Here is a 23127-nt window from a genome sequence, read left to right on the forward strand (position 1 = left end):
TGGTATTTTAACATTTACGCCACAGTACTGTATATGGAAAGCTTTCATTTATTCTCTCAAATCCTCTTGTGTTCATGAAGCACAAGCTCAACACAATTACTGTAGGAGATTGTTTATACAGTGTTTTGGTTTATTTTAAAGCCTCTCATACAGTTGATGTCTGTGTATTGTGTGTGGACCTGGCTTGAATTTAGCAAAGCCTCTCCAGCTTCATTCATTCCCACTGGTGGGTAAAGCCAACAAAATATATGGGAAATATATTCCAGCTGCTTTCCCCATACAGGTCTATGTGACAAGTGACAGGAAATGTGATACTGAAAAATAAGATCCTTTGTCTTTTTTGTATGTAGGAGATGAACTACACTCAACTCTAAAAAGATACAAAAACAGCAACTTCTAGATGGAATTACTCATGACTCTTAAGGAGTCCCATTGTGGGTAAATACATTGCAGAATGAAATCTTGTGCATTTTAAAGACAATTCCTCATTTAAAGAACGGCATTGACTTTGGAACTTGATTTACATTTAAAATTACTTTGTGATCAACATAGTTCTAAAGTTATAAAAATGTGAAGATTTATACAAATGGGAAGTGATGTCACAGCAACTCAACTGACTGATGCCTCAGCTTCTTCACCAGTATCATATCCCAAAATGTCATAAAAGAGGAAGTGGCTTTAGTTGTCAGTAATGGAGTGACAAGATAATACTTTCAATTTGAACCTGGAGCAGGAGAATGTCAGGTTAACACTGTGAAATCTTCAGGTATAAAAAAAAAAAAAAACAATTTTGGAATTAGCAAATCTAGCTGAATAGGTGAAACCATTGCAGTTGTCTGGATTTACTACAGTAGGTCATGTTTGTTTTGCCAATTTCCCATTGACAGTAGGTGCTACACGCTTTTGCACTAGAAGGGATAATATCTGCATGTATGTACATTACTATGCATAAAGCAATAAAGACATCACAGTACCGCATACACAGAGATGAAAAGCTTTATTCATATTATTTCCTAAACAGAAACAAGTATTTTTGTTCAGCTAAGTTGTAGAGGTAATAATACATTTAGCAGGAGATGTCCACTTGTTAGATGCCAGTGGTGGAGGATGTAGAGCACATGAATCCTTCTTTATATTTCCCTGTGTGCAGAAATGGAACAGTCAAACAAAGTATTTAGACCTTAAACAAATAATGCTTTCTACTAAGGCAGGCCTGGCCAACCTGCGGCTCTCCAGCTGTTGTGAAACTACACGTCCCAGCATACCGTGCCACACTATTGCTATTAGGGAATGCTAGAACAGTGGCAGGGCATGCTGGGATGTGTCGTTTCACAACAGCTTGAGAGCAACAGGTTGACCAGTCCTGTATTAAGGAGTCTAGAGTTCCTGCAAGGTCATTACACTGAAACCTGAGTCCAGTTTGTTGGGCCACAGTAATGACTGCAGTGTACTGTAGATCTAGGGAATCCACCTACAGTACAGAAAGCAACTTTCATACTGATAAGATCTACTCAGCGAGTGTAGGATAGTACAGTAGTTTTTGTCCAGTATAATTAAGATACTGTATATAAAGACTGGACCCCGATACAATGAAAAGGTACTTATATCTGAAATAATCAAATACAGCAACAAATTGCTTGTGAGAGGACACAGAGTATGGTGGTGAAATAAATGGCGGATTTTACCTATGGGCTGCAGGACTGCAGCCCCCCGCCCCAGTAAAATCAACTACCCTGCTCAGTATCAGTGAAGCCAGATGCAGTCCATGACTACACTGGCTTCACTGTGTCTGGCAGTGACTTCATATTGGTAGTCCTACCTGTCAGTACAGACACACAAGGCAGTCCTATTGGGAGGTATTTCCCTCACTCTGGGACTGCCAGACCCGGCTGCGATAAGCAGAGAGCTGGCTTCCTGTAGGAAGCCACTCCCTACCTTTGGCGCAGCCCAATCCGGCTTCTATGGACTGCAGCCGATGAACCGCGGCGTCTGCACATGCACCAGGCCCGGGATCTGCCAAATCCAATGCGCAGGTGCCGGTACCCGGCTGACAGGGCTCAGCTCTCCCATCCTCCTCTCCTTGCAGCGGCAGCCCCCCTACTAAATGTTAGTAGGAGCCACTGCTGGTGGTGTTCTTGTGTATAAATACAGCATGACTTAAGATCATTTGAAAATACTGGGGCAGTATGGATGGTGTAATGGTTAGCATTACTGCCTCACAGCACTGAGGTCATGGGTTCGATTCCCACCATGGCTCTAGCTGTATGGAGTTTGTATATTCTCCCCATACATAAGTTAATTGGATCTCAACAAAATTAACCCTAGCATGAATGTGTCTGTGTGTGCATGTGATAGGGTGTACAGATTGTAAGCTCTACTGGGGCAGGGACTGATGTGAAAGGCCAAATATTTTCTCTGTAAAGCACTGCAGAATATGTGTGCGCTATATAAATAACTGTTAATAAATAAACAAAATGGCTTCCAAATAACACATTGATACAGTATGTTAACAGTAGGAACAAAAAAAAAAAGGAGGTGCAAATCTCATCGGTCGACAGTTGCCCTCAGTAACAAATATCACAGACTTCTGAGGAAAAAATCGTTCCGTCATTAATGTAAATCATGCAAATGTTTTTGTAACTTTAAAAATATCAAATCATGGAGTGCATGGAGCAAGAAAAAAACAACAACAAAAAAACGAACAACCAAGATACAGTACATGTCCAGTAAAGTTCAAAACAAAAAAATAAGAATTTACTTACCGATAATTCTATTTCTCGGAGTCCGTAGTGGATGCTGGGGTTCCTGAAAGGACCATGGGGAATAGCGGCTCCGCAGGAGACAGGGCACAAAAAAGTAAAGCTTTACTAGGTCAGGTGGTGTGCACTGGCTCCTCCCCCTATGACCCTCCTCCAGACTCCAGTTAGGTACTGTGCCCGGACGAGCATACACAATAAGGGAGGCATTTTGAATCCCGGGTAAGACTCATACCAGCCACACCAATCACACCGTACAACTTGTGATCTAAACCCAGTTAACAGTATGACAACAGAAAGGGCCTCTTAAAGATGGCTCCTTAACAATAACCCGAATTAGTTAACAATAACTATGTACAAGTATTGCAGATAATCCGCACTTGGGATGGGCGCCCAGCATCCACTACGGACTCCGAGAAATAGAATTATCGGTAAGTAAATTCTTATTTTCTCTATCGTCCTAAGTGGATGCTGGGGTTCCTGAAAGGACCATGGGGATTATACCAAAGCTCCCAAACGGGCGGGAGAGTGCGGATGACTCTGCAGCACCGAATGAGAGAACTCCAGGTCCTCCTTTGCCAGGGTATCAAATTTGTAAAATTTTACAAACGTGTTCTCCCCCGACCACGTAGCTGCTCGGCAGAGTTGTAATGCCGAGACCCCTCGGGCAGCCGCCCAAGATGAGCCCACCTTCCTTGTGGAGTGGGCTTTTACAGTTTTAGGCTGTGGCAGGCCTGCCACAGAATGTGCAAGTTGAATTGTGTTACAAATCCAACGAGCAATCGACTGCTTAGAAGCAGGTGCGCCCAACTTGTTGGGTGCATACAATATAAACAGCGAGTCAGATTTTCTGACTCCAGCCGTCCTTGCAATGTATATTTTTAAGGCTCTGACAACGTCCAACAACTTGGAGTCCTCCAAGTCGCTAGTGGCCGCAGGCACCACAATAGGTTGGTTCAGATGAAATGCTGATACCACTTTAGGGAGAAAATGCGGACGAGTCCGCAGTTCTGCCCTATCCGAATGGAAGATTAGATAAGGACTTTTATAAGATAAAGCCGCCAATTCAGATACTCTCCTGGCAGAGGCCAGGGCTAGTAACATAGTCACTTTCAATGTGAGATATTTCAAATCCACCTTTTTCAATGGTTCAAACCAATGGGATTTGAGGAAATCTAAAACTACATTTAGATCCCACGGTGCCACCGGAGGCACCACAGGAGGCTGTATATGCAGTACTCCCTTGACAAAAGTCTGGACCTCAGGGACAGAGGCCAATTCTTTTTGGAAGAATATTGACAGGGCCGAAATTTGAACCTTAATGGATCCCAATTTGAGACCCATAGATAATCCTGATTGCAGGAAATGTAGGAAACGACCCAGTTGGAATTCCTCCGTCGGAACCCTCCGATCCTCGCACCACGCTACATATTTTCGCCAAATGCGGTGATAATGTTTCACGGTGACTTCCTTCCGTGCCTTAATCAAGGTAGGAATGACTTCTTCTGGAATGCCTTTCCCTTTTAGGATCTGGCGTTCAACCGCCATGCCGTCAAACGCAGCCGCGGTAAGTCTTGAAAAAGACAGGGACCCTGCTGTAGCAGGTCCCTTCTCAGAGGTAGAGGCCACGGTTCGTCCGTGAGCATCTCTTGAAGTTCCGGATACCAAGTCCTTCTCGGCCAATCCGGAACCACTAGTATTGTTCTTACTCTTCTTTGCCGTATGATCTTCAATACCTTTGGTATGAGCGGCAGAGGAGGAAACACATACACTGACTGGTACACCCAAGGAGTTACCAGTGCGTCCACAGCTATTGCCTGTGGATCTCTTGACCTGGCGCAATATTTGTCCAGTTTCTTGTTGAGGCGAGACGCCATCATGTCTACAATTGGTCTTTCCCAACGGTCTATTAACATGTTGAAGACTTCTGGATGTAGACCCCACTCTCCCGGATGAAGATCGTGTCTGCTGAGGAAGTCTGCTTCCCAGTTGTCCACGCCCGGGATGAACACTGCTGACAGTGCTATCACGTGATTCTCCGCCCAGCGAAGAATCTTGGCAGCTTCTGCCATTGCACTCCTGCTTCTTGTGCCGCCCTGCCTGTTTACATGGGCGACCGCCGTGATGTTGTCCGACTGAATCAACACCGGCTTTCCTTGCAGGAGAAGTTCCGCCTGGCTTAGAGCATTGTAGATTGCTCTTAGTTCCAGAATGTTTATGTGAAGAGACTTTTCCAGACTCGTCCATACTCCCTGGAAGTTTCTTCCTTGTGTGACTGCTCCCCAGCCTCTCAGGCTGGCGTCCGTGGTCACCAGGATCCAATCCTGAATGCCGAATCTGCGGCCTTCTAATAGGTGAGCCTTCTGCAACCACCACAGAAGTGACACCCTTGTCTTTGGTGACAGGGTTATTCGCAGGTGCATCTGCAGATGCGACCCTGACCATTTGTCCAACAGATCCCTTTGGAATATTCTTGCATGGAATCTGCCGAATGGAATTGCTTCGTAAGAAGCCACCATTTTTCCCAGGACTCTTGTGCATTGATGTACTGACACTTTTCCTGGTTTTAGGAGGTTCCTGACCAGATCGGATAACTCCTTGGCTTTTTCCTCTGGAAGGAAAACCTTTTTCTGAACCGTGTCCAGAATCATTCCTAGGAACAGCAGACGAGTTGTCGGGATTAAATGGGATTTTGGAATATTCAGAATCCACCCGTGTTGTCTTAGCACCTCTTGAGATAGTGCTAAAGCTGTCTCCAGCTGTTCTCTGGACCTTGCCCTTATTAGGAGATCGTCCAAGTATGGGATAACTAATACGCCTTTTCTTCGAAGAAGAATCATCATCTCGGCCATTACCTTGGTAAAGACCCGAGGCGCCGTGGACAATCCGAACGGCAGCGTCTGAAACTGATAGTGACAGTTTTGAACAATGAACCTGAGGTACCCCTGGTGTGCGGGGTAAATCGGAACGTGTAGATACGCATCCTTGATGTCCAAGGATACCATAAAGTCCCCTTCTTCCAGGTTCGCTATCACTGCTCTGAGTGACTCCATCTTGAACTTGAACTTTTTTTTTTTTTATGTAGAGGTTCAAGGACTTCAGATTTAGAATAGGCCTTACCGAGCCATCCGGCTTCGGTACCACAAATAGAGTGGAATAATACCCCTTTCCTTGTTGTAATAGGGGTACTTTGACTATCACCTGCTGAGCGTACAGCTTGTGAATGGCTTCCAACACCCTCTCCCTTTCGGAAGAGACGGTTGGTAAGGCAGACTTCAGGAAACGATGAGGAGGATCCGTCTCTAATTCCAACCTGTACCCCTGAGATATTATCTGCAGGATCCAGGGGTCTACCTGCGAGTGAGCCCACTGCGCGCTGTAATTTTTGAGACGGCCCCCCCACTGTCCCCGAGTCCGCTTGAGAGGCCCCAGCGTCATGCTGAGGTTTTTGCAGGAGCCGGGGAGGGCTTCTGTTCCTGGGAAGGAGCTGCCTGTTGGTGTCTCTTCCCTCTTCCTCTGCCTCGTGGCAGGTACGACAAGCCCTTTGCTCTCTTATTTTTGTAGGAGCGAAAAGGCTGCGGTTGAAAGGTCGGTGCCTTTCTCTGTTGGGGAGTGACTTGAGGTAAAAAAGTGGATTTCCCGGCAGTAGCCGTGGCCACCAAGTCTGATAGACCAACTCCAAATAACTCCTCCCCTTTATACGGCAAAACCTCCATGTGACGTTTTGAATCCGCATCGCCTGTCCACTGTCGTGTCCCTAAGGCTCTTCTGGCTGAAATGGACATAGCACTCACCCGAGATGCCAGTGTGCAAATATCCCTCTGTGCATCACGCATATAGATAAATGCATCCTTTATTTGTTCTAACGACAGTAAAACATTGTCCCTATCTAGGGTATCAATATTTTCAATCAGGGATTCTGACCAAACTACTCCAGCACTGCACATCCAGGCAGTTGCTATAGCTGGTCGTAGTATAACACCTGCATGTGTGTATATATTCTTTTGAATAACTTCCATCTTTCTATCTGATGGATCCTTAAGTGCGGCCGTCTCAGGAGAGGGTAACGCCACTTGTTTGGATAAGCGTGTGAGCGCCTTGTCCACCTTAGGGGGTGTTTCCCAGCGCGCCCTAACCTCTGGCGGGAAAGGGTATAATGCCAATAACTTTTTTGAAATTATCAACTTTTTATCAGGAGCAACCCACGCTTCATCACACACGTCATTTAATTCTTCTGATTCAGGAAAAACTGTTTGTAGTTTTTTCACACCATACATAATACCCTGTTTTACGGTATCTGTAGTATCAGCTAAATGTAACGTCTCCTTCATTGCCAAAATCATATAACGTGTGGCCCTACTGGAAAATACGTTTGAATTTCTACCGTCGTCACTGGAATCAGTGCCCGTGTCTGGGTCTGTGTCGACCGACTGAGGCAAAGGGCGTTTTACAGCCCCTGACGGTGTTTGAGGCGCCTGGACAGGCATTAATTGATTGTCCGGCCGCCTCATGTCCTCAACTGACTGTTTAAGGGAAGATAAACCATCACGTAATTCCACAAATAAAGGCATCCATTCTGGTGTCGACCCCCTGGGGGGTGACATCTGCATATTTGGCAATTGCTCCGCCTCCACACCAATATCGTCCTCATACATGTCGACACCACGTACCGACACACACCGCAAACTCACAGGGAATGCTCTAATGAAGACAGGACCCACTAGCCCTTTTGGGGAGACAGAGGGAGAGTCTGCCAGCACACACCACAAAGCGCTATATATACAAGGGATATCCTTATATTAAGTGCTCCCTTATAGCTGCTTTAATATATATATATATAGCCATTAATGTGCCCCCCCTCTCTGTTTTACCCTGTTTCTGTAGTGCAGTGCAGGGGAGAGACCTGGGAGCCGTTCTGACCAGCGGAGCTGTGACAGAAAATGGCGCCGTGTGCTGAGGAGATAGGCCCCGCCCCTTTTTCGGCGGGTTCTTCTCCCGCTATTTTTCCAGTCAGGCAGGGGTTAAATATCTCCATATAGCCCCTATGGGCTATATGTGAGGTATTTTTAGCCTTGTATAAGGTTTATATTTGCCTCTCAGAGCGCCCCCCCCCAGCGCTCTGCACCCTCAGTGACTGCCCAGTGAAGTGTGCTGAGAGGAAAATGGCGCACAGCTGCAGTGCTGTGCGCTACCTTATGAAGACTGAGGAGTCTTCAGCCGCCGGTTTCCGGACCTCTTCACGCTTCAGCATCTGCAAGGGGGTCGGCGGCGCGGCTCCGGGACCGGACTCCACGGCTGGGCCTGTGTTCGATCCCTCTGGAGCTAATGGTGTCCAGTAGCCAAGCAGCAAATCCACTCTGCATGCAGGTGAGTTTACTACTTTCCCCCTAAGTCCCACGTTGCAGTGATCCTGTTGCCAGCAGGACTCACTGTAAAGAAAAAAAAACCTAAACTAAACTTTCTCTAAGCAGCTCTTTAGGAGAGCCACCTAGATTGCACCCTTCTCGTTCGGGCACAAAATCTAACTGGAGTCTGGAGGAGGGTCATAGGGGGAGGAGCCAGTGCACACCACCTGACCTAGTAAAGCTTTACTTTTTTGTGCCCTGTCTCCTGCGGAGCCGCTATTCCCCATGGTCCTTTCAGGAACCCCAGCATCCACTTAGGACGATAGAGAAAACCTAAATAGAATATTCTAGGTTACATATGCTTTTATAAATGTACAGTTGGTCCCTGGATATAGGATCTATAATCTTACCTCTGAACTCCTCACTAGTTAGAGCAAGGAGGCTGCAGTACGGCTGCCGCATTTTCGTCTGTAAGGAAAGATCAAATAACAGGGGGGGGGAAACGATAAGCGACAAGATACATCTTCTGCAAAATACACATAGGGGAACAAACTCATTTTAGGAACGATGCAGAACAGATCAATTCCATTATTTGGTTGCATTTACTACGGTATATTAAGAGCAGTATGGATGCGCTGAACAAAGATCTTAAAGAGACGATCTTCAATTTACTACTATTTTTTTATATTTTTGCCATAGAACTTTAATTAAATCTTTAGCCAATTTTACAAACTGATGGCAAAGAATCGATGGAAGGTGGTCGGCATAAACATTGGTTTTTTGATCGTCTAAAAAATCGGACATTGAATACGCAGTAAATACATAAACAAATAGCACTAAATTCAAAAAGGAGCTTTCATCTTTTCAGGAATGGTGAACCCCTACCAAAAAAATAAATAAATAAAATCTAGATCTGCCAGTAACCCTGAAGCCCCCCATAGGAGAAGATGTGAGAAGTGATAAAGGGGAAGGTGATAACGCACCAGCCAATCAGCTCCTAACTGCCAAGTTACAGGCTGGGTTTGAAAAATGACAAGTAGGAGCTGATTGGCTGGTGCGTTATCACCATCCACTTGATCACTTCTCCAGGCTTTGTACATTGCCCTCTTGTATATTAACCAGTGGTGGCTCCAAAGGTGGCAAATAGGGGAGCCGCACCAACTGCCAGAGAGTCCCGGCCGGGGATGTTTGGCAGTGTGTGGAGTGGCAGTTGGTGGCTTCCCTATGCTGGCGTTTCTATAATGGGTGCAGTGTGTGCGGTGCACACGGGCCCCTGCACGCTGCACCCATTTCTAAAATACTCACCCCTCCGGTGTCCAGCACCGGCATCCGCAGCGCTGTGAAAACACTGTAAAAATGGCTCAGCAGCCATTTTCACTGAGTTCTGTGCATGCCCAGTAGAGAAATCTCAGGTAAAATGTCCGCCGCACCAATTTCCCGGAGATCTGCGCATGCGCAGTAGAGTCTGAGCCCTCTAGTGCTCAGACTCTCAGCACTGCCGGCAGAGAGGAGGGGGCCCAAACGGAGGAGGCTGAAATAGGGCAATGTAAAAGCTACTTCTAGGTGCATGTACTATCAACAAGGTTTTGGTGTCCAAAACATTGTTTTCTCAATATCAGCTTCTTATAAGTTTAAATTCCTCTGTCAAAAGCTACAGGAACCGCCATTATTTTCTCTGTATCAAGCTAGATAGAAAGTACCATGGTCTATATATTAAACTAATCAGGCCACACCCATTTAGCCAAATAATTTAGTGGGGGAGCGACAAAAATGTGACTAAGCCACATACACACTAGGCAATACGCTCCATGGGTGGTAATTCAGAGTTGATCACAGCAGCAAATTTGTTAGCAGTTGGACGAAACCATGTGCACTGCAGGGGGGGGGGGGGGGGGCAGATGTAAAATGTGCAGAGAGAGAGTTAGATTTGGTTGGGTTATTTTGTTTCTGTGCAGGGTAAATACTGGCTGCTTTATTTTTACGCTGCAATTTAGATTTCAGTTTTAACACACACCACCCAAATCTAACTCTCTCTGCACATGTTATATCTGCCCCCCCCTGCAGTGCACATGGTTTTGCCCAACTGCTAACAAATTTGCTGCTGCGATCAACTCTGAATTAGGCCCCATGGGGGGTCATTCTGACCCGTTCGCACGCAGCAGTATGCGTGCGCGACGTTGCCCGGCGACAGGGGTCTCCGGGATACGCCGCGACTTACGAAGGAAGCGGTCTCAGAGCCGACCGCACAGAAGATTGACAGGAAGGAGGCGTTCCTGGGCGGATCCGGACCATTTGGAGCCGTTTTCAGGGAGTGGTGAGTATAACGCAGGCGTGTCCAGCAGAACGGAGGGCGGAGGAGTGACGTCAAAGCCGGGCCCATAATCGCTGGATCCATCGCATAGGGTAAGTAGGTATAGGCCTAGTCTACTTCTGCTTGAATTTTTTTTTGCTTAGCAGGGCTGCACAAGCGATCGCAGCCCTGCTAAGCTAAAATACACTCCCCCATAGGCATGTACTAGTTGATCGCAGCAGCAGCAAAAAGTTGCTGGCTGCGATCAACTCAGAATGACCACCCATGAGCGATATAGTCAGTATTTTCCCTTAAACTCCCGGGCAAACCAAAAAAGTTATCATTTGGGCAAAACCATGTGCACTGCAGGGGGGGCAGATGTAACATATGCAGAGAGAGTTAGATTTGGGTGGGTTATATTGTTTCTGTGCAGGGTAAATACTGGCTGCTTTATTTTTACACTGCATTTTAGATTTCAGTTTGAACACACCCCACCCAAATCTAACTCTCTGCACATGTTACATCTGCCCCACCTGCAGTGCAGTGTGGTTTTGCCCAATTACTAAATCTTTTGGTTTGCTGACAAACCTGAATAAGTTGATCGCAGCAGGAATTTTGTTAACAGTTGGGCATAATCATGTGCACTGCAGGGGGGGGGGGGGGGGGGCAGATATAACATGTGCAGAGAAAGTTAGATTTGGATGTGGTGTGTTCAATCTGCAATCTAATTTGCAGTGTAAAAATAAAGCAGCCAGTATTTACCCTGCACAGAAATAAAATAACCCACCCAAATCTAACTCTCTCTGCACATGTTATATCTGCCTCCCCTGCAGTGCACATGGTTTTGCCTAAATGATAACAAAATTCCTGCTGCGATCAACTTGGAATTACCCCCATATCACTAACAATATCATTCAGTGACGTCACCCTGCCACATCCCTGAACATGCAGTTTTGGACGATATAGTCCAAATGGACTTGTATGCACAGACGACAGAACACCTCGTTAAGGACCCGCGGGAGCGTGCATCGTTAATGATATAGTGCATACACACTAGACGATCATACAAACAATATCGCTCAGAAGGGTCAAAATGATCGTTTAAAATACAGTATCACCTAGTGTGTATGGGGCTTAAGTGATGGTTGCGATAATATCCCTTCATTCTGGGACACAAATGAATTGCTAACTATATTGGGCTGATTAACACCAGGTGAAATGCAGGCTTGTAGTCAGTCAGCCACAGAACCTGTATAGTACATGTGCCCCTAATACAGGGATATTATACCAAGCCTATCATAAGATTTCCACTGGGTGGTCGGACCGCTGATCCACTGAATGGATATGAGGGGATGTATTTGCTTTACCGGCACTCGGGATCCCGGCGGTCAGGAAACAGATCCCGGAATACCGACTGCTTACAATGCCGGCAGCCGGAATGCTTACAAACAGGGGCTATTCCCATTCATAGGTGTCCATGACACCTGCACGGGGCTCCACTGCGCTCGTCCCCGTCCTCCCCAGCATTCTGGCAGGCCGGGATTCAGTGGTCAGTATGCGGACCTCCAGGATCCAGACCACCGGCATTACAGCCCCAACCCGATATGAGGGCCTCATAAATAAACACTATTTTTGCAATCTATTTTCCATTTGTGATTAGAAACGCTCTCCATAGAAGTCTATAAAATGCTAATATATAACAGCCATACAAGTTATTCCACATGTTCCCGTGCAATCAGCTGTCATTTGCCAATACACACAGAATACACCAGCTTTACCTTTACACAGTTTACCTTTATTATAGGAATCCCAGAGTGTAACAGTTTTTGGTTGTAAATTAGACACCTGATCCGTCAATTCTAGATCTAGAGCTAGGCTGAGGATTTCATTGGTGACCTGTGACACAAGGAAGACAAAGGTTAGAACTAGAGATGTGTGGCGGGCACTTTTCGTGTTTTGGTTTTGCTTTTGGATCTGGATGATTTTGGGAAAAAACATAAAAACAGCTAAAATCACAGAATTTGGGGGTAATTTTGTTGATTGCTCCTACTGTATTATTAACCTCAATAACATTAATTTCCACTCATTTCCAGACTATTCTGAACACCTTAAACCTCACAATATTGTTTTTAGGCCAACAGGTTGCACCGAGGTGGCTGTATGACTAAGCTAAGTGACACAAGTGTGCAGCACAAACACCAGGCCCATCTAGGAGTGGCACTGCAGTCCCACTGCACTAATGGCGGATACCGGACGCACGTCTAACGCCAACATAGCTGTCAAGACCTCAGTTATCCGCTTTGCAACAGGTTGACTGCTGTCATATTTCATCTTTCTCGCAAAGGACTGTTGGACAGTCATTTGCTTAGTTGAAGTAGTACAAGTGGTCTTCTGACTTCCCCTCTAGGATGATGATCGACTCCCAGCAGCAACAACAGCAGCAACAGCAGTAAGAGGAAGTGGTTGTTTATCTTTCCCTATTTTATCCTCCAAATTTTTGTTCTCCATTTTTTTTTTCTGGAGTTATATAACAAAATGCAGCAAAGGAGGGCGTACCTCTACACCACACAGGGCAAACCCTGTAAAAATGATTTGGCTTAAATATTAATAACCCCTTTGTTTGGAGTAAATAATATAAAGCACAGGACAGCACCACTGAACTTATATGGCAGCACTACTGGACAGGACATATACGGCAGTATCACTGGAATTATATGGCAGTACTACTGGAATTATACGGCAGTACCACTGGAATTATACGGCAGTACCACTGGACATATACGGCAGTATCACTGGATTGGATTTATACGGCAATATCACTAGATTTATATAGCAATATCACTGGACTTATACAGCAGTATCCCTGGACTGGACTTATACGGCAGTACCACTGGACACATACAGCAGAATCACTGGATTTATACGGCAGTATCACTGGACTTATATGTCATTATCACTGGACTGGATTTATACGCCAGTACCACTGGATTTATATGGCAGTACCACTGGACATATACGGCAGTATCACTGGAATTATATGGCAGTACCACTGGACATATATGGCAGTACCACTGGAATTATATGGCAGTACCACTGGACATATACGGCAGTATCATTGGACTGGATTTATACGGCAGTACCACTGGACATATACGGCAGTATCACTGGAATTATATGGCAGTACCACTGGACATATATGGCAGTTTCACTGGAATTATATGGCAGTACCACTGGACATATACGGCAGAATTACTGGATTTATATGGCAGTATCACTGGACTTATACGTCATTATCACTGGACTGGATTTATACGCCAGTACCACTGGATTTATATGGCAGTACTACTGGACATATATGGCAGTTTCCCTGGAATTATATGGCAGTACCACTGGACATATACGGCTGTTTCACTGGACTTATATGGCAGTACCACTCAGTGACGTGCGGTGGGGTGAGACAGGTGGGGCAGAGCCTTTCCTGTAATACTAACGTTTGTGCCAGAGTTTTGTTTGCGTAAGGGTTATCAAAAATGCAAAAAATATGTTTGAAATATCTTCTTTGCATTATTCTAATAATTTTTATAGCCAAAACTCTGGAGTAAAAAGTATATGGAAGGTGAGGCATTGCCTCACCTGACTAACATTTCCACACATCTCTGATCAAAACTCACCAAATTTCCAGAAGTTTATACTGCTGCACTTGTGTATAATGCCCAGATGTACGTTTTGGCTCATATATTGCATGTAAATCTGGCTCTGGTGCTAGTCAGTGCCTCCTGATCTATTTAGCTCACCGCACGTCCCTGGTACCACTGGACTCAGAGGCAGAACTCTGGGAGGCAACGGAGTCATCTGCCGCCGGGCTCCAGCTCTGAAGGGGGGCACCTCTCCTCCCATTCTGTGACTTCATTGAATTAAGTTAATTGATACAGTAGCTGCCGCTGTCTTTTCAGTGGCAGACTTCCTCACTGGTCCCTGCAGCTTACAAATCATACCCTCTTTATTATACGGAATATACACATTTTACAAGTATCATACCCAAGATTAGAAACCACAACCTATTACACTGGAAGCAGACACTTTACTGATGAAGCTATTTGCTCCTGTACAGGAAATATGAGAATTTTAACTATATGAAGATACTTCTCTGACAATTACATGTAACTTCATATAGTTAGAATTATCATGCATCCTCTACAGGAGCAAATAGCTCCATCAGTAAAGTGTCTGCTGTCAGTGTAACAGGTCATGGGTTCAAATCCTGGGTATGACTACTAAGAAATGTGTGATTTAAAATAAAAGACAATTAAATCTATAAATACAGTATATACATTTTTTTCAGAACACCACACACACACACACACACACACACACACACACACACACACATCTTAATATAGGAAATAGGGGGACACCAACATTTATCTTGTCTCCGGGCAAATGGGACGAACTTACTCCACTGACTGGACTTATACAGTAGCACAGGGACACCACCACTGGACTGATGCAGCACAACACATCACCACTGGACTAGACTTATACAGCAGCACTGGACATATGGCAGCAGAGGACACCACCACTGTGACTGGACTGATGCAGCTCAAGATGCTACCACTGTACTGATGCAGGACAACACAGCACCACTGCATTGGACATATACAGCTACACTGGACATATGGCAGCTGAGGACACCACCACTGTGACTGGACTGAAGCAGCATAAGACACTTCACTGGACTGAGCAGCACAAGACAGCACTGGAATCGCCACCCCACTTTCTCTCCCGCACAGACACTGAGGATGGAGACACGTCCTCTCGCAACACTCTCCAATTCTGGAGTGAAAATGGCGGCGACTCGCGGCTCTTTAAATGGAATCCAAAAACCGCGAGAATCCGACAGCGGGATGATGACGTTTTGCCTCGTTCTGGTTTCCGGGTCTGGCGGGAAAACCCGAGCCAGGCTTGGATCCGGGCTCGGGTAGTGAAGGCCGGTAGGGTTTGGTTCTCAGGGAACCGAACCCGCTCATCTCTAGTTAGAAGATCTCATAGTAGAACATGTTGGGTCATACTGCATTCTTGCACTCATCAAGATGGTTGGGCCATGTTTTCAATATAATCCAGGTTCTGAAAGCCATGAAAAATTGAAATAGGGCAAACTGGCTACTCAATATAGTGCCGAGCAGGCCAACGGGATGGTATCGAAATCCCAGCACCTGGGATGCTGACAGTTAGAATGCAGACAGTGGCATCCCGATGCTCAGGATCCAGACACGTATTTGGTGAGTATTCTACCCCTAACTCCTAACCTCATTAGCCATCTTTTCCTGTAGCCTGACTCTAACCCTCCCCTCCCTGCTGCCTATCCCTAACCCTCCCCTCCCACACATCCGGCAGCCGAACCCTATTTTTTCAGTTCATCTATTGTTTTATATCATTTATTTTTATTGATGAACATATCTTTTAAATACACATTTATATGTATTGGATTGCTCGATCTTTTTTTTTTTTTGTATAGTATTAATTAATTTCCTGCCATGCCAATACTATTAGCAAGCGCAGTGCCTCACATTGATTTTATCATTCGTCACTTTCCCTACTAGAAGTTGGTTTAGTTTAGTGTCCACGGACTCACAGTCTCCTGCAGCTGATTAAGGTATTAGAACATTCTCCATGTAAAAGGTGACAATTACTAGCACCTGAATATTCTGGTGTTCTACATGAAGCAGCGCAGAGAAGAACCTGCCAGGATCCAAGTAACCGCACATCACTGCCGCTGGAGGAGACTGCCCTTTACCATTGTCCTTCAATCCACGGCTGTAATAATAGCACTAGCAATTGTGGGAGGTAGTGACAATATACTAATAACAGTGCGCGCGCACACACACACACACACACACACACACACACACATACCTGTCGTCTTGAAGGTTACACTTACATCTTTGCTATTTTACTCAATTTGGCACAACATGCAAAAACACGGCTAAGCTGTTTTTCACGAGTAGGGAGTGGATGGATTTTAAAATGTTTATTTGCCATAATAGAATATGTATAAAGTAACATATTACGGAAGCAAATTAAGAAAAATCACAAGGCATGACTAAATGTCTATGGCATGCAAAACCGTGCCATACATGGTGGGATATAGCAAGATGTATGTGGACACAACTGTACTTTCAAAATGTCCTGCGCACCCCGGAACCCGCCCCCTGCACCCCAATGGTGATGAAAGAAACAAGCGCAATTGATTCACCTTATCAAAGTACAAAATGACATTGTTGTCCTTCACTTCAAATTTGGACACCTGATTTCTCAGCTATGAAAAGAATACATGGATTATGAAAAAGACACAACAAAATAATTTTCAAATATATTTTGCCACTCTTGTAGCACCCAAATTATCCAAGTCCTGACCCATTCTGGTTTCAGTTGTGTTGCCTCCTTTACCCCCCAGCAATAGTACACTTGCGAAATCTGCTCCACCTGCTTTTGCTTAGTCCAGCCAGGTACCGTGTTGGTTAGTGGGGGGACATCCGATGAAAGACCAGGTAATGATGGAGCACTGACATCTCTGAAGCTCTATAAGAATTACCCCATGACATCAACTTGTGATTTGATGGCCATAGCAGCCATCCAACCAGGTACAATATAGTGATATGATGGCTTTTCTTGTTAAGCCTCTCAGCAAAAGTTTCCTCTTTTAGTAAACACAGTCAGGGCCAGTTTAAGGATGGTGGGGGCCCAGGGGCAACACAGTTGTGAGGACCACTGCTACTTAAATAGCTAATATAGACCCCTGAGCACCACCCACCCCTCCCCCAACACACAGAGACACACACCTCTACCTCTCTCTACCAGGGCACGAATGTGCAGCGCGCCAGAGCAGTAGACGCAGCCGGCTCACAATGTATTGCAGTATTTTAATGCAATATCCCTCAAGACTGAGTCTCCCGTACACACTTACACAAATCTTCCCATTTACAATTGCTTAATACCTGATTGAGTGATGATTGATCCAATTGATAACCGGACAGCAGGGGCATCTTCAGTAAAGCCATGTTAGATTCATTCCCTGATCCATGATAGCTGAAAACAATTGTGGGGAGAAAACAGATTAGACGTCAGATGTCGTTTGTCAAATGGGCACATCGACACAAATCCGGGACAGCGCACCTTAGAGTACCGCGCAATCACTTACAAAGCAAAGCCAACATGGTTTTCCTTTGCAAAGGATTGCCGCTTGAAAATGACGCACATTCTTGCCCGACTTCCCGCACCTTCTGCAACTCAGACACTATTACATTTACCCGCAGGAATCCTCTTCCTATATTATCTCCTGGAAGACTGTCCTATACAGACGTCATTCATTTAATTTCAACTTGGAAGCAGCAGATCCCTAAGCAAATACGGATATTTTGTGCATCTCTTGTCTTACAGATGTAGTCACGCTCATCTTTGCTTGATGCGTACTTACACACACGTCTATAGGAATTAATGGAGTGATCATGGCTGTGAATAGTCGCAGCCTGGCGCACAATGCAGAAAGCCGCATCGCAGCAATGAGGAGGATCGCTACATCTGTCATTATGTGCAATAAGGGGAAAGGGGACAGTACATAATTATGAACAGCCATGCACTCCATACCTCACATTCAACACCACAGGAATTTTGTAGGCCACTCCGTTGACACAGTTCACAGAAGGGGTACTGACAGACAGCGAGAAAGCCGCATTCTCCTGACTGACTGGTATATTGTATTGAACAGTGGTCTGCAGCAAGAAACAAAATACACATTACCAAGTAGTCTATGAACATATACTGTAAATATAATAAATACCGCAGGAAAATGCAGGTGCACCACCACGCCTGGTAACAGCTGTGCCCTCCGACCTGCCATTTTCATCATCCATTTACAGTAAAATGCTTTCAGCGATACGGAACACTTATTTGCCATTAACCAAGACTAACCAGCCATTCTGAAACTGCAATGTTTTTTTGTTTTGTTTTTTATGTTTAAGTTTTAGCTTTGAACTAAGATCCATTGACAGCCCCCAAATTATTTGCATAAGATATAATTTTATGTATTTTTTTTCCTCTGCTTTATTTTTAGATCAGCTTTTTTATACAATACATTTGTACAGCTATTTTATAACATAAAAGAGTAGTAGGGGTAAATTTACTAAGGTGGGAGTTTTTTTTTTAAACTGGTGATCAGAATCAGATTCTATTATCTTTGAATGTATGTGAAATCATTTCTATTACGCTACCAGGCTCAGATTGACACACATGCTGCTTGCAATCATATGTTTGAATGTATGTGAAGTGTTTCTTGTAATTTCCTATGTATGTGATTGATTTTATTGTGGATAGTTAAAGTAGTTTTTGTCTGTGTACCCACCCAGTGCAATCTATGTTCTTTGATCAATTAGCATTTCAATCAGGTGACTAAATGTTCAGGGATAGGCCGGTTCTTAGGTGGTCATTCCGAGTTTAAATTTAGCACAGCTACGATCAATTACACCCTGCACAGGGCTAGCCCGCCCCGCATGTCAGTCCGGCCCCCCCTCGCAGAAGTGCAAAGGCATCGCACAGTGGCGATGCCTTTGCACTTCAAGATTAGCTCCCGACCAGCGCAGCTTTAGTGTGCTGGCCGGGAGCTACTCCACGCAGCCACTGCGCCCCCCCCCCCCCCCCCCCCCGTTCAATAAGGATTATCACTCCCTTCTCCCTGCGTGTTGCAGCTATCTATTGCCCTCCTGGGCAACCTAAAAAAAATTTAGAAGATTTTTCTGCCTGGTTCCCACACTTCTTATCCTCTGACATCTCCACCATCATTATGGGCGATTTCAATATAGCTCTTGACAGTCCACAATCTGTTCATGCCTCCAAACTCCTCTCTCTAACCTCCTCTCTTGGCCTCACCCAATGGTCAAACTCCTCTACTCACCAGGAGGGCCACTGCCTTGATCTTGTGTTCACCAGGCTCTGCTCAGTTTCCGAATTCATTAACACTCCTTTCCCTCTCTCTGATCACAACCTGATCACCTTCACAATCTCTTCTATTACTTTAAATTGTATGACACTAAAACCAAGCAAGCCTCCTCTAACCCGCAGAAATATCAGGATTTTGGTACTTACCGATAAATCCCTTTCTCCGATTCCACAGGGGCCACTGGAGCGTAGTTACAATGGGGAAATAGTAGGCAGTAATTGGGAGCTGGCACTTTAAAATTCTCACACTGTGGCTAGCTCCTCCCCTACTATCTCCCCTCCAAGCCAGTCTACGTAAAACTGTGCCCGAGGAGAGCTGTAATAAACAAACCGTAAGGTAGAGGAGGTTAATGACGCCCTGTAACCCAGGATAACACAAACCCAACCTGGAACAGAACCTAACAAACAACCGGCTAGCCCGAACTCAACAAGCAGTCATATGGTGATCTGCAAACCGTTAAGCAAAAAACAAGGAGGAACAGCGCTGGGCGGGCGTCCAGTGGCCCCTGTGGAATCGGAGAAAGGGATTTATCGGTAAGTACCAAAATCCTGATTTCTCCTTCATCCACTAGGGGCCACTGGAGCGTAGTTACAATGGGGACGTCCCAGAGCTCCCAGAACGGCTGAGAGTTCTGTAAAACCACTCGGCCAAACTGAGATGCAGAGGCCGCAAAAGTGTCAAACTTGTAGAATTTGACAAACGTATGACGGCCGGACCAAGTAGCCGCCCGACCTAAAGTATTCATGGAGACCCCACAGGCAGCTGCCCACGAAGGTCCCACCACGCACGTAAAGTGCGCTGAAATGGAAAACGGAGGCTCCCGAGCAACCGCCAAGAAGACTGTCTGATGGTCAGATGTATCCAACAGCCCAGCATATGCTGGGACCCTGGCTATTTAGTACGGGAGCATCGTACAGAATAAAGAAGAAAAAAAACCTTCGTCTAATAGCCTAAGACCTCTTTTAGAGAAAGTCAGCGAGCCCTGACAACAGTCAAAGAGGACTGAAAAACACTAGTGTCAGATTTATATGAAAAACGGACATGCCCTTTGGGAGAAACAACCGCTGAGGCCGAAGCTCAGCCGGGGGAGTTGCTAATAGAGTACTCCCTGAAAGAGAGCCCGAACTTACGGGCGCCAGGCTAATTTCTTTTGGAAGAAAACCGAAAAAGGCAGGGACCGAAAATTCAGGTCAATGTGGTTTGAAGCGCAGCGGAGCAAAACCTCCCAGAGAAACCAAAGATTACGGCTGAATGGTAACTGAAAGAAGGGGAAAACCCCCTTTTATCCTTATTATGTCCCATACAGCTTTCCAAAAGTGGCAAAAGCAAGAAGAGGTAACAGACTTCTGAAATCGGGGCCTAGTAGGCCTAACCGAACTAGGGAACTCCTCCCTTCTGAGGGCTCGTGAACAGTCACACGGTTAAATGAAACCAGTGTAAGATTGAACAAAGAAAAGGACCCTGTTGAAGTAGACAGTCCAGTCGAGGTAGGAGCCAAGGCTCCTCTACCGACAACAGTTGTAGCCGTATCTTCAAGTCATGGGTGGCCCAACCAGAGCCACCGAGAGGACTAGCACGCATATTCTCCTCCTGTGTTACCGAAAGTGAGGTAGAAATAGAAAAGGAGGCAGGATAGAATAACCAGAAACTCCCAGGAGCCCTGAGAGCATCCTCGGATACTGCCACCAGAGCTCACGTCGGTGAGTAGTAAAGGGTTAAAGAGTCAGTCAGAACGCCCTGAGGTCGATTCGAAATCTCCACCCACAGCAGACCAGCTGACAAAACTCCGGGGAATGTTCCCTCACCCAGGAGTCTGACCTGGTGGCCTGATCTGGAAAGAAGATTGTTGTCCCCCGCTCAGAGGGGAATGTAGGCGACCACTCATTGCGTCGCAGCTTGACTGAAGAAATAGAGTACCTGGTACCGAGGAAGGAAAAATCCTCCGACGGACCCTGTTGAGAAAACGTTTATGAGGAGCATAAATCGGATCTTCAGAAGCAACGTAATGTACAGAGTGGGATAGTAGCAGTAGATTGTCCCATTAGGGAACCAACGTCAACCCCTTGAAAAAGAGTTATTCTGTGATCTTCCTGAACCCTGTGGGAGCGGAAGAGAGACCGAAAGAAAAGGACTTACAGTGAAAATGAGAATCCTGTAATGCGACTGAGTAAAGCCCGATGAGGAAACCCAACGGAAATCAGTAAACAGGCATCCCTGAAGACAAGGGACGCGTAAAACTCCCTTTCTTGTTCAACTAGCAATCACAGACTGAAAGGATTCTAAGGCCAGAATAGGCCTGGCCGAGCCAACTGGCTTCGGAACGTGAAAAGAAAACAAAGGCCTGAGAACTGTCCCGATTCAAATGATATGTAAAAAACAGGGATCAACACCCTTTGCGGTTAGAAGCATATGGAGCGCCGCCTGCATTATGACTCTCTTGTCATCGTAAATCGGCCGACCCCTGCCGAGGGACTCCCGAGACGGTTGTACTCCCAAATCTAGTCTGTAACCGCCCAAGCCTTCTTCCACCGACCTGCGCCTACCCTGGGACCCTCCAGGTGGTAGGAAAGTCTGACCTTTAGTGTGTGTATAGGATGATGTAAAATCAGACTGGACCAAGGATGCTGAACCTCTGCTTCAGCTTTTTTTTTTTTCCTCTGAGATCCCCTGGCGACAGAGATATCGCCCGTGTGGAATCGGAAGCCTGAAAGGGCACGGTAAAAATCTAAAGGAAAGACCGGTAAAGGTCTGTCTTGGAGCTGGGGCAGAAGTAGGAGAAAGCAAAGTGGACTTACCTCCAATGGTTCAAGAAATCCTGCAGAAAGTTCCTTCCCCTGAAATATCTGCCCCGTAGGATTTCATGTTCACCTGTCACTGTCGCAGCCCCAGAGGTCGTCGGGTTAAGACAGCCCAAAGCGAAAATGCAGGTTCCGAGTCTGTAGACGTGGAGACCTCCAAAGAACATAAAGCAGAATCGTGATTCTGACCCGTACCAAAGTATCAATTGATCCGGATGCGAAACATCCTGTAACCTAGAGGACAATTGTTCCACAACCTACCTGCTCCGGACAAGGTAGAACCCTGCTGCCGTATATGTCTTCGATGGATCCCTGAGCAAGGTTGCCTCAGGAAAACGGCAGCTTGTTGGACCGGCGATACATCGAGGGGTATACCCTGGAGAGGTTCTGATACCCTTTCCTGCCGTCTGCGGGGAAAGGATAGGAAAACAAACATTGTTTGATACCTGAAATTGTGTATTCGGGTGTCTGCCGGACGTCTACCGGAGCCTGCCCAGCTCATCCGAAACTGGACCAGTCGCTGTCATTTCGTCATCGGCGTCGAACCCTGATGGACTTGACGTGTCCGCCTCCTTTACCTGCAGTATCAGATGAACTGCTGTATAATGCACCTGAATATTCTGAGACACAGGTTCAGACTCCACAGAAAACAGACATCATCAGTATTGTAACATGGAAGGTTAGCAAGGTTCCTTTAGAAACCTGGAGAGGTGAAATGAGTCATGACGTGCAAGGTCTCTGGTTACCAGTGACATTACCTGTATAATCTGAGCTGTTCAAACAGGGGTGTCCTGCAGGTGCGTGGAGGGCTCTGCAGATGGCTCCACCGCATACTTCACACCTAAGAGGGAATTCTTTGACTATCCCAGGTGAGACAAACAAAAGGAGAAAAGGTGGGTTAAATAAACACAGCCCTATGTAAGGTCTGCGCTATAATGTGTAGTGA

At 45.8% G+C, this 23127-nt stretch overlaps 1 protein-coding gene across 3 annotated transcripts in view; it reads right to left on the reverse strand.

Annotated features, from left to right (window-relative positions):
* Positions 1-982: 982 nt before the first annotated feature.
* The window catches only part of LOC135056795 (alpha-2-macroglobulin-like), a 325812-nt gene continuing 303667 nt past the window's right edge, over positions 983-23127 (reverse strand). For 2 of the 3 annotated variants that reach the window (XM_063962392.1, XM_063962389.1), the window contains 6 exons: positions 18036-18160; positions 17387-17477; positions 16645-16707; positions 12185-12287; positions 8512-8569; positions 983-1140 (listed from right to left, as the gene is read on the reverse strand). In XM_063962392.1, coding sequence (XP_063818462.1) covers positions 8526-8569; positions 12185-12287; positions 16645-16707; positions 17387-17477; positions 18036-18160 — 426 coding nt within the window. In that variant the 3' untranslated portion in view covers positions 983-1140; positions 8512-8525. The remainder of the gene's footprint in view (positions 1141-8511; positions 8570-12184; positions 12288-16644; positions 16708-17386; positions 17478-18035; positions 18161-23127) is intronic. The other variant, XM_063962390.1, reaches the window with a different exon arrangement.

The sequence above is a fragment of the Pseudophryne corroboree genome, chromosome 3 (assembly GCF_028390025.1).
Source record: "Pseudophryne corroboree isolate aPseCor3 chromosome 3, aPseCor3.hap2, whole genome shotgun sequence".
NCBI lineage: Eukaryota > Metazoa > Chordata > Amphibia > Anura > Myobatrachidae > Pseudophryne > Pseudophryne corroboree.